At 37.7% G+C, this 16062-nt stretch overlaps 3 protein-coding genes across 8 annotated transcripts in view; 1 reads left to right on the forward strand and 2 right to left on the reverse strand.

Annotated features, from left to right (window-relative positions):
• LOC134841874 (uncharacterized) overlaps positions 1-2896 on the forward strand; it is an 82172-nt gene extending 79276 nt beyond the window's left edge. For 5 of the 6 annotated variants that reach the window (XM_063857920.1, XM_063857921.1, XM_063857919.1 and 2 more), the window contains one exon: positions 1734-2896. In XM_063857920.1, the coding sequence (XP_063713990.1) occupies positions 1734-2474 (741 nt within the window). In that variant the 3' untranslated portion in view covers positions 2475-2896. The remainder of the gene's footprint in view (positions 1-1733) is intronic. The other variant, XM_063857923.1, reaches the window with a different exon arrangement.
• LOC134841709 (potassium voltage-gated channel subfamily H member 6-like) overlaps positions 1-16062 on the reverse strand; it is a 633879-nt gene that overhangs the window by 596710 nt on the left and 21107 nt on the right. The gene's annotated exons all lie outside the window — the stretch shown is intronic.
• Positions 1-16062, reverse strand: part of LOC134842828 (uncharacterized) — a 554076-nt gene that overhangs the window by 309757 nt on the left and 228257 nt on the right. The window lies entirely within an intron of this gene.

Raw genomic sequence — 16062 nt, forward strand, 5'->3', positions numbered from 1 at the left:
CCGCGGTAATTTTTTAGTCAAAAGCATAGTTTTCCGATATTAGAAACTGCATACGCTGTGGCGCTATAATTTTGGCTGAAAATTGGCTTTTTTGTTTTTTTTGGGTGCATCGGAATTTAGAAATGGTCTTATTTTGCTTTGCGAAAGTCATAGATGCGCCTCTGCAAGTTCGTCTATTAAATTTCAACTTTAAGCCAAGGAGTTTTTTAAATTTATTTAAAGCCAGAAGAAAGGTAAATCAATCACTTTCTGAACAAGAAAGAACCAACTGCGCAAAACTGATGTGAGCTTTGGATCTAAGTACAGAGACTTACAAAGTAAACTTTATTAACGCACACTTATAATTTTTTGTGAATCCTTTTGCTGGATGCAACGCGTGGCAGGTGACTATTGGATCTACTTACCGAGAGAAAGATTCGTGCAAGTGGTGTATTTGGTGCCGCTATAGCAACTGACTAGTACACAACGGTAATTCTTTGAAAAAAAAAGATCAATTGTGCTTAAAGTGGTTTTTCTCTCATAAACGTCGACTCCCTTATTTTTTATTTTTGGCGGAGTTTTTTTAACTGTCGATGAGCTTAGTTCAGACTCTTACGCAGGTCGTGATGATTTTTTTCAGGAAAAATCATAACTTTTTTTCAGGCTCAAATTTAATTTTTCGCGGCTTGAATTTGATTCAGTTAATTTCCTTTGTTAAAAGCTTCCTCTGATTTCCTTTGTTAAGGCAAACTCCACTAACGAACAGCAAAAGCGTAAAAGTCTCAAAAAAATATGAGAGCTCTTTTGATCCAATCTTCTCAAAAATTACCTTGTGATCCAGTTTTCTCAAATTGATTTTCTCAGAAGGTTTCAACCATGTTCTGTTCTTGAAGTTCGTTGAGCTTCAAGGGTATATATTTTTTCTAAATTCGAAAACTGAAATTTTTCAAAATTGAAGTCTTTATTTTTTGAATTCGGTGTGTTCATAGACTTTTTGCCAGCTGTCTATTTTCCAACTGGCCACCAGCGGTTTTCAGGAGGGAGTGGGCGCGGACCCCACTTCTCAGGGATTCGGCCCCTGCCGACCCAAAAGGTCCCGCCTTTGCACTATTTTGTGATATCCATTTTTGGCTGACTGACCCTTAAGTTTTTCTAGAAGCGCCTTCGTCGTCAAAGTATACTAATTTTGTGGGGGGAGCGCGCGCCAAAAAACGCTATTTTTTGGTCATTTTTTTTCAAAAAGTGCCAGAACGCCTTTTTTGGCTTGTTTTTTTTCTAAAATTTGCCGGCAGGACAGAAAATTTGGTAAAAATGGGGTCTTTATAGTGATTTGGGAGAGCTCAGAAAATCAGTTTGGTCGACCTAAAAAAGGGTCGACAAAATTTTCGATTTTTTTTAAAACAGCACCCCTCGTGAAAATCCTAGATCAGCCCTTGCAACTGGCTATGTTTTAAAGATATCGAAGTTATAATTCATTGAATTTGGGACGAAATCGACGACTATAATTTCAAATAGTTCAAATAAACAAGTGATTTTGCTCTGATTAGAACGTTATCGTAGCGTTGTGCGGGGAGAACAATTTAAGAAAAAAGAACATGTTTTGATTATTTTTTTACATTTTTTCTAATCGAAAAATTTTATCATCGAAGTTAAAAGGCTGTCCATCAAGGGTTTCGCCCTGATACGAAAAGTTTTGTTATTTATTTAAATCAAAAATACAGTTGATAATTATTTTCATGTATCCAATGTTTTAGAGAGACGCTCCTAATAGTGACTACGCCTTGTTGGAAAGACTACAGCACCAATGTGCCATAGACAAATTAGACGAAGCCAAAAAAGAATGCACAAACTTGAAGGCTTTAAAAAAGCAACTGTGTTCTAAAAATATTTATCAAAGCACCACTAGTCAGCCCCTTTCTATCTCAAATACAGACGTGAGCTCTGAACAAATCTGCCAACCTGTGATGACATTTCAAAATGGTTTTCCAGAAAGTCAAAAAGTAGCCCAGAGTGCCAGATACTGTCCAATAAATGCTACAAATTCAGGTGCGAGTCCTCAAATTTCACCCAAGTACCAAATAGATGAAAGATTTAGCGAGAATACTTTGGGTGACTATCCTGTTACAATAAATTCAACTGACCGAATCATTTCATCAGAAGTAGATGACAAATTGAAGAATGAATCAATGTCGCAATCAATAACATCACACAGTGATGTAGTTAAAGATATTTCTATTTGTGGTCTTGAAAACAGTCAAATGAGTTCAGACACTAAACCAATGCAGTTTGACAGTAACTTTGCTGCAAATTTTATCCCAAACGGTACACACGAAGTTCAGAACGGACAGTATCATCAGTATGTTTTTACGGAACCAGATATTCCGATTACTCCACTCACCAACGAGGAATGCTTTTTCAAGTGCAGCAGCAAATCAACAGACTCGGGCTGCTTCAGTCAATCAGAGTGCGACCAGGCAGTCAACAGCATTCTTTGATACATAACAAGGTTCAAACTGGAAATTTTTCTTTTTAAGCTTCTTGTTCAGTATAATTATTTAGTTGCGGTCTATTTTTGTACATAATTTTTTGATAATTTGTCTGATTGCTGAAAACATTGATGAGCTGAAAACAGTTGCGTAGCAGGTTTAATTTCTTTCTTTGAGCAAACTTATAATAAAAATGTAAGTTTCAGTCTTCTAACTACTGTTGCAATGAGGTTAGTCGTACGCAATTGGAGCTATCTTTGCTTTTGTCAGATATGAACAATATAGCTCAAGTAGTTGTTTTAAGCAATTTTCACTGATTAGGGAACTGGAGTATATGGGAGCCTTGTTTTTTTCTTGACATTACTCTAAATGTTACTGTAATTTGTATTCGCAAGCTGTACTTTCATGTAATTGAACTTGTCAAAATCCTATTTGAGTTTCCGCAATAATTTTTAGTAGGGTCATATGAATTATTTTGATAGACCAAATAAATATATATGTCGAAATAGACTTTTAAGACGCTCTTTTTCCAAATATCGCTACGTCGGAGGAAAGTATTTGAAAGCTTTTGGCTAATGTAAATTACATTCAAATCATTTGATGTGCAATTAGCATCGAATGTTCCAAACATTTTTTTTGCAAACAAATCTGCATAATTTTAAAATCAGTAGTGCTGTAAGGGGGGATGGTCAAGAGTACCTAAAGCTAACAAAGTGTTACTTAAAGCAGACAAAGAAAATTTTTGGAAAGTGGCAGGGCGGAGGGGTTCCAACAACTAATTGCAAACAATGCAAAAAAAGTTGTAAAATCAGAAGCGTGGCAAGGGTGTGTGACCTGCCCACCCCTGGATACTGATAGCAAAATTGGTCCAATCCTTAGGCAACAATAAAAACTCTTTGTGTTTTGAGCTTCAACATAACGATGACAAACTGTATTTTAGGAGCTCTAAGCGGATTTCGCTACCTTTGTTCTTTTGTTCTTTCGTTTCCTTTGATTGTACCGACGAAATTTGAAGACTTGTATGGAGTCCGGGGTTCCCAAGCTTATCACCTCGTGTTTTAACCCCCTTTTTCTTAATCCTCCCTCATATAACCCCGAAATTAGATATCCCCACTACAGTTTAACCCCTTTTTAATAGCAATTGTTAGAATCCAAGTGAAACTGACTTGAAAGGGATTCGGAACCATATCGTCGGTAAACATCAAAGTTTAAATTGCGAAAATTTTAGGAACCAAAATGAATTAACATGCGTGCTGCCAAATGCGTTTTAGATTTGAACAGAAATGACCATGCCGATAGTCTAGACTTTAATATGAACTTGAAAATCAATCCGACCGACATGATTTAAATTAGTTACCAAAACTGATTAGGTTTTTCGAAAACTGAACATGATCTTGAAACAATTCCTGCCTATAAAAGATTAATTGGCTGAATTTAAAAGAAATATGGAATGAGAACTGGTTGTGACCAAAAAATTGATCTAATGCTACTATGAGTGCAAAAGGACTATAAAAAAGGAGTTGATTTGAAACAAATTCTCGTAATAAAAGGGGGTTTAGTTGTTGTGGGGTTATCTTGTTACGGGGTTATAAAGTAGGGGGTGTAAAAATAGGGGGTTGAGTATCGTAGATTAAAGAGTGGGACACCGAATTCCGGAGATCTACAAACATCAAATTGTGTGCATATTCAATGCACAGTTTGGCCTCGTAATGAATGAACGAAGCAGACTTTTTCGTTATACTCCTCTTATGCAGTTGTTTTTGTCACATCGTACGATTGTTACAAAACTTGGTATGCGAACAAAATAGGCTATGACGAACATATTTTGTCTTCATAATTGAACTCTTAAAACCTCGTCACGGCATAAAATTGATGAGGAAAGATCCGCGAAGTGACATGTTTTTTTAGCTTTCAAAGGTTTTAAATGTTTCACGCTCAATTCAACTAGCCTTATATTTTAAATTGAAAGGCGCTCGCTCATTTTTTCACTCAAGGGACCTGGAAAATTATGTTTTGTTTTTGTGGATTTAAATATAATACCAAAATCTGATCGTAAAAATTTAATTTTGCGATTCTTTTATCTCGAGTTTCATTGTATTGTTTTTCGATTTTATACAGATCGTGATGCCAATCAAATCAATTTCTATTACACGTCTGGACAAACGCATTTTTTTTCAATTATGCAGAGATTCATGCATTTTTCATCTCTATGCTTGTTTTTTTTCAATTGCCGGGAAAAAACATTACAAATAAAAAAACCGAGAAAAAAGGAATAAAACGAGAAACACTGCACAATTTAAAAAAAAACGACTGTCCGAATGTTAATGAGAAATCTATCCGATTTGCTTCACAACATACAATATTGATAAAAAGGTGAATTGAGATGAAAGAAACGCAAAAACCAGAGTTAATTGTCGTATTCGTTTCTTAGAAAGTTTGACACAGAATTGCAAGCCTTTTTTTAAAACAAAAATCATGTCGGGTTGCTGTTTTTTTGAGAGAAAAATCGAAATTTTTTAAAGAGTATAATCAAAATAATAAGAAATGTGTCAATCAAAAACTTTATAGCGGCTCAAAAACTTAATAGCTTAAATTTTTATGACAACAATTTTCTTTTTGGCTTAAAAATTTGGGCCCATTGAGGTAGCCAGAGTTGTTTTTAGGACAAGATGATAATTATTTATGTCTTAAATTGTCTCATAGTTGTTAACAGAAGTCAAAAATTTTAATATAGAGTTTGAACAATCCTGACGTTTTTGAATGATTTTACCGCATGTTGCGAGAGTTAACGTGAGACAAATTCATGCCATGAATATCCTCGGAGAGAGGGAGGTCTTGTGTAGGACCAAAGAGGAAGTGGTTGAGCCCAGTTAACTTGTTGTAGTACAATTAAAGTGGTCTCGAATCTGTTTTTTTTTGAAGATATCATGTTTCACCGCTGGTCTCGTTGAAGTACCTAGGGCTTTTTCAGTGTAAACGAGCGCTCGATGCCACCCGAGCCGGTAAAAACCTCTAGCATTAGACACAGCGGCCAGATGCCTCGTAATGTAAAGTCCTCAACTATCCACACAAGGTCATCTTTTTGGAGTGGTTCCTCGAGTTGCGTCCAGTCGGAACCTTTGATGAGAGTCGGAGTGTACACTTCAAGTTGATCAGAACCGATAAGTAGTAAGAACGCTCATGTTATCATTCAGACGAGACGCTCTCATACTCCGCCAAAGTGGGGAGCTGACGAAGAGTTTAGGCGGCATTCGTATAAGAATTTCACCAACTCTGTTTGCGCAGTAAATTTTCTGTTTACCGGGTGAAGCAGTTCAAGACAAAAGAAATGTGCTATCTGTCCAAAGACGAGTGGAGTGGGCCTTCATTCGAATGTCTTTAAATTCAATTCTCCGTGTAGGGCTTTCTGATGGGTTAAGTTTACCGGGGAAGTGTTAACATTGTTAGGCTTTGCGTTAAGTAAATGATTTGACAACTCTGGTTGCGCAGTAAGTTTTCAGTTGATCAGGCGATGCACTCCAGATGGTGCTATCTGTCCAAAAAAGAGTGTAGTGGGTTTCCATTCGCATTTCATCAGCTGTGAACTTGCACAGTCGTGCGCCAGTAAAGACGGCCTGTAATTGCAGTTTTGGAATGCCTACTTAGTTCAGTGGTACTACCTTTGTACAGTAAATCAAGAAAGTAGCGTGTGTGGCAGAGTTGCCTGCAGTTTCGAAGTAGAAGCGTCGCGGTAATGATCAAGCTGTATATCATTAAGTGACAGTTGTCCTACTAAGCGCGGCAGCCTCACCATTGGTCAATCATCGGAACCTAGTTATTTTGCAGGTCAACATTAAGCGATTCCTCATTAAGTTGCGCTTTGCAGTTGCGCTTTAGCTACTGGATAGTTGTACTGCATGTTCACTTCGCTTTTCCAGAGTAGATTTACTTTGTAGCAGTCTTCGTCGTGCTCAATGCTTTGTTCCATAAATCTTAGCTGTCTTTTGCTCTTTTCAGAAAAGGTAGCTTTTTTTTCTTCGTAGATGCCTGTTTTTCCCACTTTCCAGAATTTTTCCACTGTTTCAGTGAAAATAGCGTCTTCTTGGTGGTTTAAGTCATTGAGTTTTGTTGAATGTGAATTCGATCCCGAACTATTAGTCTTCTGGTTGAATGGGCCAGTGATCTTCCAGCCTAGTAGATTTTTGACAGTGTGGGGGATGCCAGTAGGAGCTTTTCTGATATCGCGCTCCTCAACATTCCAATACGCATCTACGTCAAGCTTAATTTGCACTATGTTGTCGCCTAAATCAGGAAAATTGACGCATCGAAGATGATATTAGAGTGAGCCCCTTCTGTTATCGTTGTTTGCATCGATAGCGTCAAAACTCAGAGCTGACTGTAGAGTGAAAGTAGGCTAAGTAGCGCTATGTGGTCCAATACTTAGCTGGACCAGGTAAGGCACTTTGCCTTTACTGAAAGCGCCTCGTACGCTAAGCTGTAGTTGTTGGCTTGGTGTACACTAAAGTGCTTCAGCTGCTTTGCTGAGGATGTATGAGCAGCTGCTGCAGTTTGCGAGTGTTGTGTAGCAATCCTCTTTGATACCATTGTTGAAAAGTGTTACCGGCATCAAATGTAACTGATTTTTGTTGTTACTTATATTTTCGATTGAATCATTAGCTTGTTTTGTTGACTTGGTTACTGTAGTGCCAAACTGCATGTTAAGTGGTTTTTGGTTGTGTGTTTGAAACGGCTTCTTGTCGATATGTGGAGTTGAATGTTGTTTCCCACCGCAGTTGTAGCTTTTTTACTAAATCTGTGTTGGCCTAAGCAGTTGAAGCTAAGGTTATGTTTTTCACCACCTCTGATCGTTTATCTAGGGGAAGTTTCAAAAAGTCCGATAGGATTCTTTCCAATATTGTGGGCTAGGTGGTCTACTGGACTCGTTAGAGTTGTTAGTCTAGTCGTTATACCTGAAGATCTGTTGTAGTTTTTTGTGGACATAAAAGTAAATTGTTCGGGTCGTCTGTTGGATTGTTGCTTCGTTGGTTGGCGGTTTCTTCCCGCTTTGTTTGTTGCCGATGGCTCTATTTCTAGGTTCTCGCATGCTTGCGATTAGTTTTTCATGTAGTGTGTCAAGTCTTTTTAGTCTAGTGTAATCGATGTCATCAGTAGATATATGTTCGGTAACTTGATTCCTTTGTAATTTAAGTTGGTGCCAGTAGTCAGATGGTTGGTTTGTGGTTGCTGACTTGTCTTTGATCAATGCCGAAAAGACTGTTGCGTTGTTGGTCGCCCTATTGCGAGTTGGTCCTGTCCTATGGTGGTCGTTGAAGTGGTTGGCAGTGAATTGTTCAGATTTAGTAACAGGACTTGTTGAAGTTGTTAGCAGGCCATATCGGTGATTGCCAATTGATATCTGGACTTCGTGTGTTCGGTTGTCGTTCCGAATACGTTTTCATTGGATTTCGGCGGAGGCGAAAAGTTGCATCACAGAGGAACGCCAATATTGAAAGTACTCAGGTTTGTAGTAGGTGAGACTCATCTGAAGTCAGTTGCAGAAGAAACTGTGACACCGTTGATTTTCTGATCTCTCAGTAGTCTGTTCGTTCTCGGTAGATGTGGGAAACTGTAGCGTTGAGGAGCGTCTAAGTTGAAAGTAATCAAACCGTAGGTGGAAGTGTAAGTTAAAAAGTCGGCAGCCGTAGTACTGATGACACTAGTGGCCCAGTTTTCAAGGGTATTTGAGCTTCTCACTGGTACAATGGCTGATGCAGATGTGCGTAGCTTTCCGAGTGGGCTGTTTGACCTATTTGAAACTGAACCATCGTTTCTTAAGACCCTTTCATGCTACCTTTAATTTACACTGATTACTGGGTCGCACTTTCGTTTTCATAACATTGAAGCAGTGTCGAGGCAGTCTTGTGTTCTTAAGTTGAAAACTCGGCCAATTCGTCTGCGAGTTTATCTAGCAGAGCGAAAAAAGTGGTTACCTCTTCGCAATTGATTTTAAGGTACTAGAGTTCGATTGAGTTGGCTATTTGCCTTGTTACCTCTTCCTCAAGCTCCTTGAAATTACTGTAGCGACGTCTCCATTGTTTAGGCAGTTGTTGTAAGGCTGGCTTCGTTGGAGCCATTGAGTGAGGTAGTTTAAAGAGCATTTTTTCAGTAGACAAGGTAGGTTAGGATTTTACGGGCTCTGATGGCAGCGATCGCTAAGTATTTTCGTTAGATGAAGCTTTGTGAGCTTTCTTAAAAGTTTAACTATAAGTAATCATAACTTTTTTCTTGAGGTCAACCAGCCATAGGGATAACCCGGTTGTTAACCAAATAAAGTGAACTACAGCTCACGCAGTCATGAGTGCTTTGATTTATGGTTCAAGAATATGCGTTGAAACTTTTTTAACATTTTTTGTTGGAACTTAAATGATTTAGAAAAATTTGGGCTTTCGAAACTTTCGTAAAAAACTTGCTAAGATATGTCATGTGAAACTATTTTACTTGCGCCTTATAATTGTGCCTTCGAAAATTTAAAGCATGAATTAATGGGATTAAAAAGTTTTGACTATCGTGTCTTTGCTATCATTTTTTTTATTGGAAAACCTGTTATGTGCTAGCCCGAGGATTCACAATTGTACAAAAGTGTACAAAAGTCTAGCATAATTTAGGGCTTGGAAACACAAATGTCTGTAAGTATGGAATTGTACGAAAGTGTTTGATATGCACTTTGCCTTAAAAGAATAGTGTATGACAAGCATTTTGGCCAACCCGAGAGTGGGGAAATTTGTAACGACTTTGAGCTTCTCGTTATAGTGTTTTGCGATCTTTCAAGTTGAATGCACGAATTGAAACCGAACGATATGAAACCGACAGGTTTCTGAGGTGCATCTCAACTGTTTTTCAAGGGTTAGATTTGTGATATACGCGTGAAGAGTTATTAATAAACGCAATATTCAAATAACGGTATATTACAAGGTTATGATTTTTTGTAATGATATGGTTATGTTGCCTTTACCTCTTCCTTTGTCGGTCTTCAATATCTGCTGAATCATAAATTAGGATATATGTAATATCTCATTGATTCTTAACTGGAATTAGTGCTTTTTTCGGCTTCTCAAAAAACAGTTTTTGTAGTGATGGAACCAGTTCAAACAAGTATTTATTCAATACTTTGATATTTACCACTGTTAACTATTTAGAACTAACCAATCATGGTCCATTACTAAACTTATGATAACTTATAAAGCTGAAACTACTCTCAGTTTCAGACAAAGAAATATAATTTAACTTGGAAAGTAGTTGCCTCTTTCTCTCAGCTAACCTCGCAAGAATTCCAGTATATACTAGATCTATTGAGACTAGGAAGTGTATGAGTGAGATTAGGATCGGTATTAGACTAAGAAGTTACACGAATTTATTCGGCCGAAAAAAAGATCGAAAATAAGCGTGACAAACAGACAATGTTCCCTATCCGAAATTATTCTACGAGAAGGCCACCCCGGAAGTATTACAACTATTTGTAAATAAGTTAACTCTTGTTAGTTTGTTGATACTTTCTTCTTGAGGATCATCGTAATTTCTTGTAGTTTTTTCCTGAAACAGTTATAAGTTTAAAGTTTAACTTGATCGAAAATAAGATCATCAAGACTTTTCTTGGATCCTTAACCATTTAACAATTTTTTTCAATACGCAATCATCATAGTTTTTCCTGCATTCTTATATTTAATCTTTGAAATCTTTCTTTTAAAACCTTAAATAAGATCATCCTTGGATCTTCATTATTAAATAAATTTCATCAATCTTTCATGAAAACCAGTTAATCGAGGCTTTCCTGGATCTCTTAAGTTTTTTCTTTCATATTCAAACCCTTCAAAACAAGTGTCTAACAACCTCAAACATGACTTCAATGTCCAAACTTTCTAAACAACCCAGGAATAACTGAAATTTCTCCTTACAAGCTCACCATTTTAAGTAAGGCAAACAGAAAAGAACTTCGTTTACTCACCTTTCACTTAAATTCTACCTCTTTTTATCCAAGCTTCCAACCACCCGCAGAACTAGTAACGAATAGTTGCGTTTTAATTATACCTGAACCTTGTGGATTGGCTTACAATTCTCCAACCCCCGATCTTATATCATTCTCCACTCAGGTACTATTAAGATCCCAGGCTCATGTCCAGACTTTTGCGACAAAATTTAGGCACTTTTGCGACCAATACCTGACCTCACCAGAATTTCGCGACCATGATGATTCGTCGCGAATTTCGCAACCAAAGCGGAGTTTGCCCGACCAAATTATTGCGACTCAAATTTAGTTTATCCAGACTCTTGCGACCAAGATTTGCCATTTTCAGACTTTCGCGACCGAAAAACTCAGGCGCGACTTTCGCGACCCAGGCAGATACAATTGTTCTCAATTGTTTCATAGGCGAGATTTTAGTTTTATAAAATTTCGAAAACGTGCATTAATAAAAAAATATACAGTAAAGTTCGGTCTTTAACTGTTCAATCAAGGCGTTAAATCGTCGGTTAGAAAAACCGATTCGATAGAGAAATTAACAACTCCCAAAATTAAATCTGAATTGCGTTAATTCTGTAGGTAAAAAAACCAAAAATTCATCTGTTTTTCCTTCACCCTTTTGTTCAGTACGTGAAAAGTGTAACAATTTTGTATACCATCCCAAAAACTATAGAGAAAATTGTCTGTTTATAATTATACTGAGTATCAACTGGTACCATTCGAAGATTTAAACAAACAATTTTCTGATTTTACAGAAAAAAATTATAACGATGTTATGATGGTAGATGCATTGTTTGACAACGACTGACTAGTGGTCATCAAATTAGAAGAAGAGCCAGAGCAACCATTGATTGATGTGATTTCGCTAAGCAAGAAAGGGAAAAATCACAGCCTGGTATCAGTACCGTCAATTCTCCTTCAGAGGTTTGGCCCAATTAGAAGAAATTGCAGAACAAGCCGCCCGAGTAGCCGAATTATCCGAGGAGACAATTACCCTTAATTTTTCGATATATCCTTCCATGATAGTTGCGGGATGAGTTTTGCTCGAAGTAGACACATCAGCTCAAGACCAGCTGAGGAAAACTTCTCCATTATCGACAGCGAAACGATAACGGAAGTAAAATCCAATTATCTGTTTCGGCCATTTTTGGAGTTCTACCTATCGAATTACTAGCCGAGTGTGAACATATAATAGCTTGTTTAACACTGTGGCCATTTCGTCGATTTCGTTTTTTTCAATTGTTCATCAACATCCTCTAAATAATTCATGTAGATATATGTATGGACACACTTCCTAGGCAAAATTTAGGCATGTCCAGACTGTCGCGACCGAACCTGACCTCACCAGAAATTCGCGACCAAAGCCTGACCTCACCAGAATTTCGCGATCATGACGATCTGTCGCGAATTTTGCGACCGAAGCGGAGGTTGTCCGACCAAAATATGGCAACTCCATTTTAGTTTATCCAGACTCTTGCGACCAAGATTTGCCATTTTCAGACTATCGTCACCGAAAAACTCAGGTGAACTTTTGCGGCCCAGGCAAATACAATTGTTATCAATTGTTACAAAGGCGAAATTTTAGTTTTAAAAATTTCAAAAATGCGCATTATTGAAAAATGTACGGGAAAGTTGGAGTTTAAATCATCCAATGAATGCGTTAAACCATCGGTCAGAAAAACCGATCTGATAGAGAGTTTACCAATTCCCAAAGTTAAATCTGAATCGCGTTCATTCCTTAGGTCAGAAAACTCAAAAAATTTATCTGCGTTGCCTTCACTTTTTTGTTTAGTACTTCAAAAGTGTGCCAATTTTGCCTATCATCCCTTTTTCTATTAAGAAATCTGTCTATTTATAATTATATTGAGTATCATTTGGAACCATTCAAAGATTTCAACAAATAATTTCAAATTCTGCAGAAAATAATTACAACGATGTTATGATGATAGTTGCATTGTTTGACAACGACTGACTAGTGGTCATCAAATTAGAAGAAGAGCCAGAGCAACCATTGATTGAGGTGAATTCGCTAGGCAAGACAAAGGAGAAATCACAGCCTGGTATCAGTACCGTCAATTCTCCCGCAGAGGTTTGGCCCAATCGGAAGAAATTGCACAACGAGCCGCCCGAGTAGCCGAAACATCCGAGGAGACAATTGCCCCAAAATCCTCGATATACCCTTCTGTGATAGTTGCAGGATGCGTTTTGCTTGAAGTAGACACATCAGTTCAAGACCAGTTGAGCAATACTTCTTCCACTATTGACAGCGAAACGATAACGGAAGCAGAGTTTTCTGTAACAATTACAATAAAGCGCAAACTATCATTCGGAAACTCACAAACTCTCTTTTTCCTATGTTCTGTGCTATAAAATTTTATGCTTCGACCCTTTTTGGAGCTCTACCCATCGAAATACTTGCCAAGTGTGAACTCATATTAGCTTATTTAACACTAAGGCCATTTCGTCTATTTCTTTTTTTTTCAATTGTTCATCAACATTCTCTAAATATTCCCTGTAGATAAATGTATGGACACACTTTCTAGGCCAAATTTAGGCATGTCCAGACTTTTGCGACCAAAACCTGACCTCACCAGAAATTCGCGACAAAAACTTGACCTCACCAGAAATTCGTGACCATGACGATACGTCGCGAATTTTGCGACCGAAGCGGAGGTTGTCTGACCAAACTACGACGACTCCATTTTAGTTTATCCAGACTTTTGCGACGAAGATTCTCCATTTTTAGATTATCGCGACCAAAAAACTCAGGCGGAGTTTCGCGACGCAGGCAAATACAATTGTTATCAAATGTTACAAAGGCGACATTAGAAGAAGAGCCAGAGCAACCATTGATTGAGGTGAATTCGCTAGGCAAGACAAAGGAGAAATCACAGCCTGGTGTCAGTACCGTCAATTCTCCCGCAGAGGTTTGGCCAAGAGGTTCGCAAAAGTCTGGATAATTTAAAATGGTGTCGCCGTAGTTTTAATTTCAAAGTTTTCAAAAATGCGCAATATTGAAAAATGTACGGAAAAGTTGGAGTTTAAATTATCCAATGAATGCGTTAAACCATCGGTCAGAAAAACCGATTTGATAGAGAATTTACCAATTCCCAAAGTTAAGTCTGATTTGTGTTCTTTCTTTAGGTTATAAAACTCAAAAAACTTATCTGTGTTTCCTTCACTCTTTTGTTTAGTACTTGAAAAGTGTACCGATTTTGTTTGACATCCCTTTTTCTATTAGGAAAACTGTGTATTTATAATTATATTGAGTGTAATTTGGAACAATTCGAAGATTTAAACAAACACCTTTCAAATTTTACAGAAAATAATTATAACAATGTTATGATGATGGATGCATTGTTTGGCAACGACTGACTAGTGGTCATCAAATTAGAAGAAGAGCCAGAGCAACCATTGATTGAGGTGAATTCGCTAGGCAAGACAAAGGAGAAATCTCAGCCTGATATCAATACCCTCAATTCCCCTTCAGAGGTTTGGCCCAATTGGAAGAAATTGCACAACGAGCCGCCCGAGTAGCCGAAACATCCGAGGAGACAATTGCCCCAAAATCCTCGATATACCCTTCTGTGAAGTTGCAGGATGCGTTTTGCTTGAAGTAGACACATCAGCTCAAGACTAGCTGAGCAATACTTCTTCCACTATTGACAGCGAAACGATAACGCAAGCAGAGTTTTCTGTAACAATTACTATCTAGCACAAACTATCATTCGGAAACTCTCGAACTCTCTTTTTCCTATGTTCTGTGCTTTCCAATTTTATGTTTCGGCCATTTTTGGAGCTCTACCCATCGAAATATTAGCCGAGTGTGAACTAATATTAGCTTATTTTACACTAAGGCCATTTCGTCGATTTCATTTTTTTTTCAATTGTTCATCAACATTCTCTAAATATTCCCTGTAGATATATGTATGGACACACTTTCTAGGCCAAACTTAGGCATATCCAGACCTTTGCGACCAAAATCTGACCTCACCAGAAATTCGCGACAAAAACTTGACCTCACCAGAAATTCGTGACCATGACGATCCGTCGCGAATTTTGCGACCGAAGCGGAGGTTGTCCGACCAAAATATGGCGACTCCATTTTAGTTTATCCAGATTCTTGCGACCAAGCTTCGCCATTTTCAGACTATCGCGACCGAAAAACTCAAGCGGACTTTTGCGATCCAGGCAAATACAATTGTTATCAGTTGTTACAAAGGCGACATTTTAATTTCAAAATTTTCAAAAATGCGCAATATTGAAAAATGTACGGAAAAGTTGGAGTTTAAATTATCCAATGAATGCGCTAAACCATCGGTCAGAAAAACCGATTTGAAAGAGAATTTACCAATTCCCAAAGTTAAGTCTGATTTGTGTTCTTTCTTTAGGTTATAAAACTCAAAAAACTTATCTGTGTTTCCTTCACTCTTTTGTTTAGTACTTGGAAAGTGTACCGATTTTGTTTGTCATCCCTTTTTCTATTAGGAAAATTGTGTATTTATAATTATATTGAGTGTAATTTGGAACAATTCGAAGATTTAAACAAACACCTTTCAAATTTTACAGAAAATAATTATAACGATGTTATGATGATGGATGCATTGTTTGGCAACGACTGACTAGTGGTCATCAAATTAGAAGAAGAACCAGAGCAACCATTGATTGAGGTGAATTCGCTTGGCAAGACAAAGGAGAAATCACAGCCTGATATCAATACCCTCAATTCCCCTTCAGAGGTTTGGCCCAATTGGAAGAAATTGCGCAACGAGCCGCCCGAGTAGCCGAAACATCCGAGGAGACAATTGCCCCAAAATCCTCGATATACCCTTCTGTAAAGTAGCAGGATGCGTTTTGCTTGAAGTAGACACATCAGCTCAAGACTAGCTGAGCAATACTTCTTCCACTATTGACAGCGAAACGATAACGCAAGCAGAGTTTTCTGTAACAATTACTATCTAGCACAAACTATCATTCGGAAACTCACAAACTCTCTTTTTCCTATGTTCTGTGCTATAAAATTTTATGTTTCGGCCCTTTTTGGAGCTCTACCCATCGAATTACTAGCCGAGTGTGAACTAATATTAGCTTATTTTACACTAAGGCCATTTCGTCGATTTCTTTTTTTTTTTCAATTGTTCATCAATATCCTCTAATTATTCCCTGTAGATATATGTATGGACACACTTTCTAGGCCAAACTTAGGCATATCCAGACCTTTGCGACCAAAATCTGACCTCACCAGAAATTCGCGACAAAAACTTGACCTCACCAGAAATTCGTAACCATGACGATCCGTCGCGAATTTTGCGACCGAAGCGGAGGTTGTCCGACCAAAATATGGCGTCTCCATTTTAGTTTATCCAGACTCTTGCGACCAAGATTCGCCATTTTCAGACTATCGCAACCGAAAAACTCAAGCGGACTTTTGCGATCCAGGCAAATACAATTGTTATCAATTGTTACAAAGGCGAGATTTTAGTTTCAAAAATTTCAAAAATGTGCATTATTGAAAAATGTACAAAAAGTTGGAGTTTGAATCATCTAATGAATGCGTTAAACCATCGGTCAGAAAAACCGATTTAATAGAGAATTTACCAA

The sequence above is a fragment of the Symsagittifera roscoffensis genome, chromosome 3 (genome assembly GCF_963678635.1).
Source record: "Symsagittifera roscoffensis chromosome 3, txSymRosc1.1, whole genome shotgun sequence".
Classification (NCBI taxonomy): Eukaryota; Metazoa; Xenacoelomorpha; order Acoela; family Convolutidae; genus Symsagittifera; species Symsagittifera roscoffensis.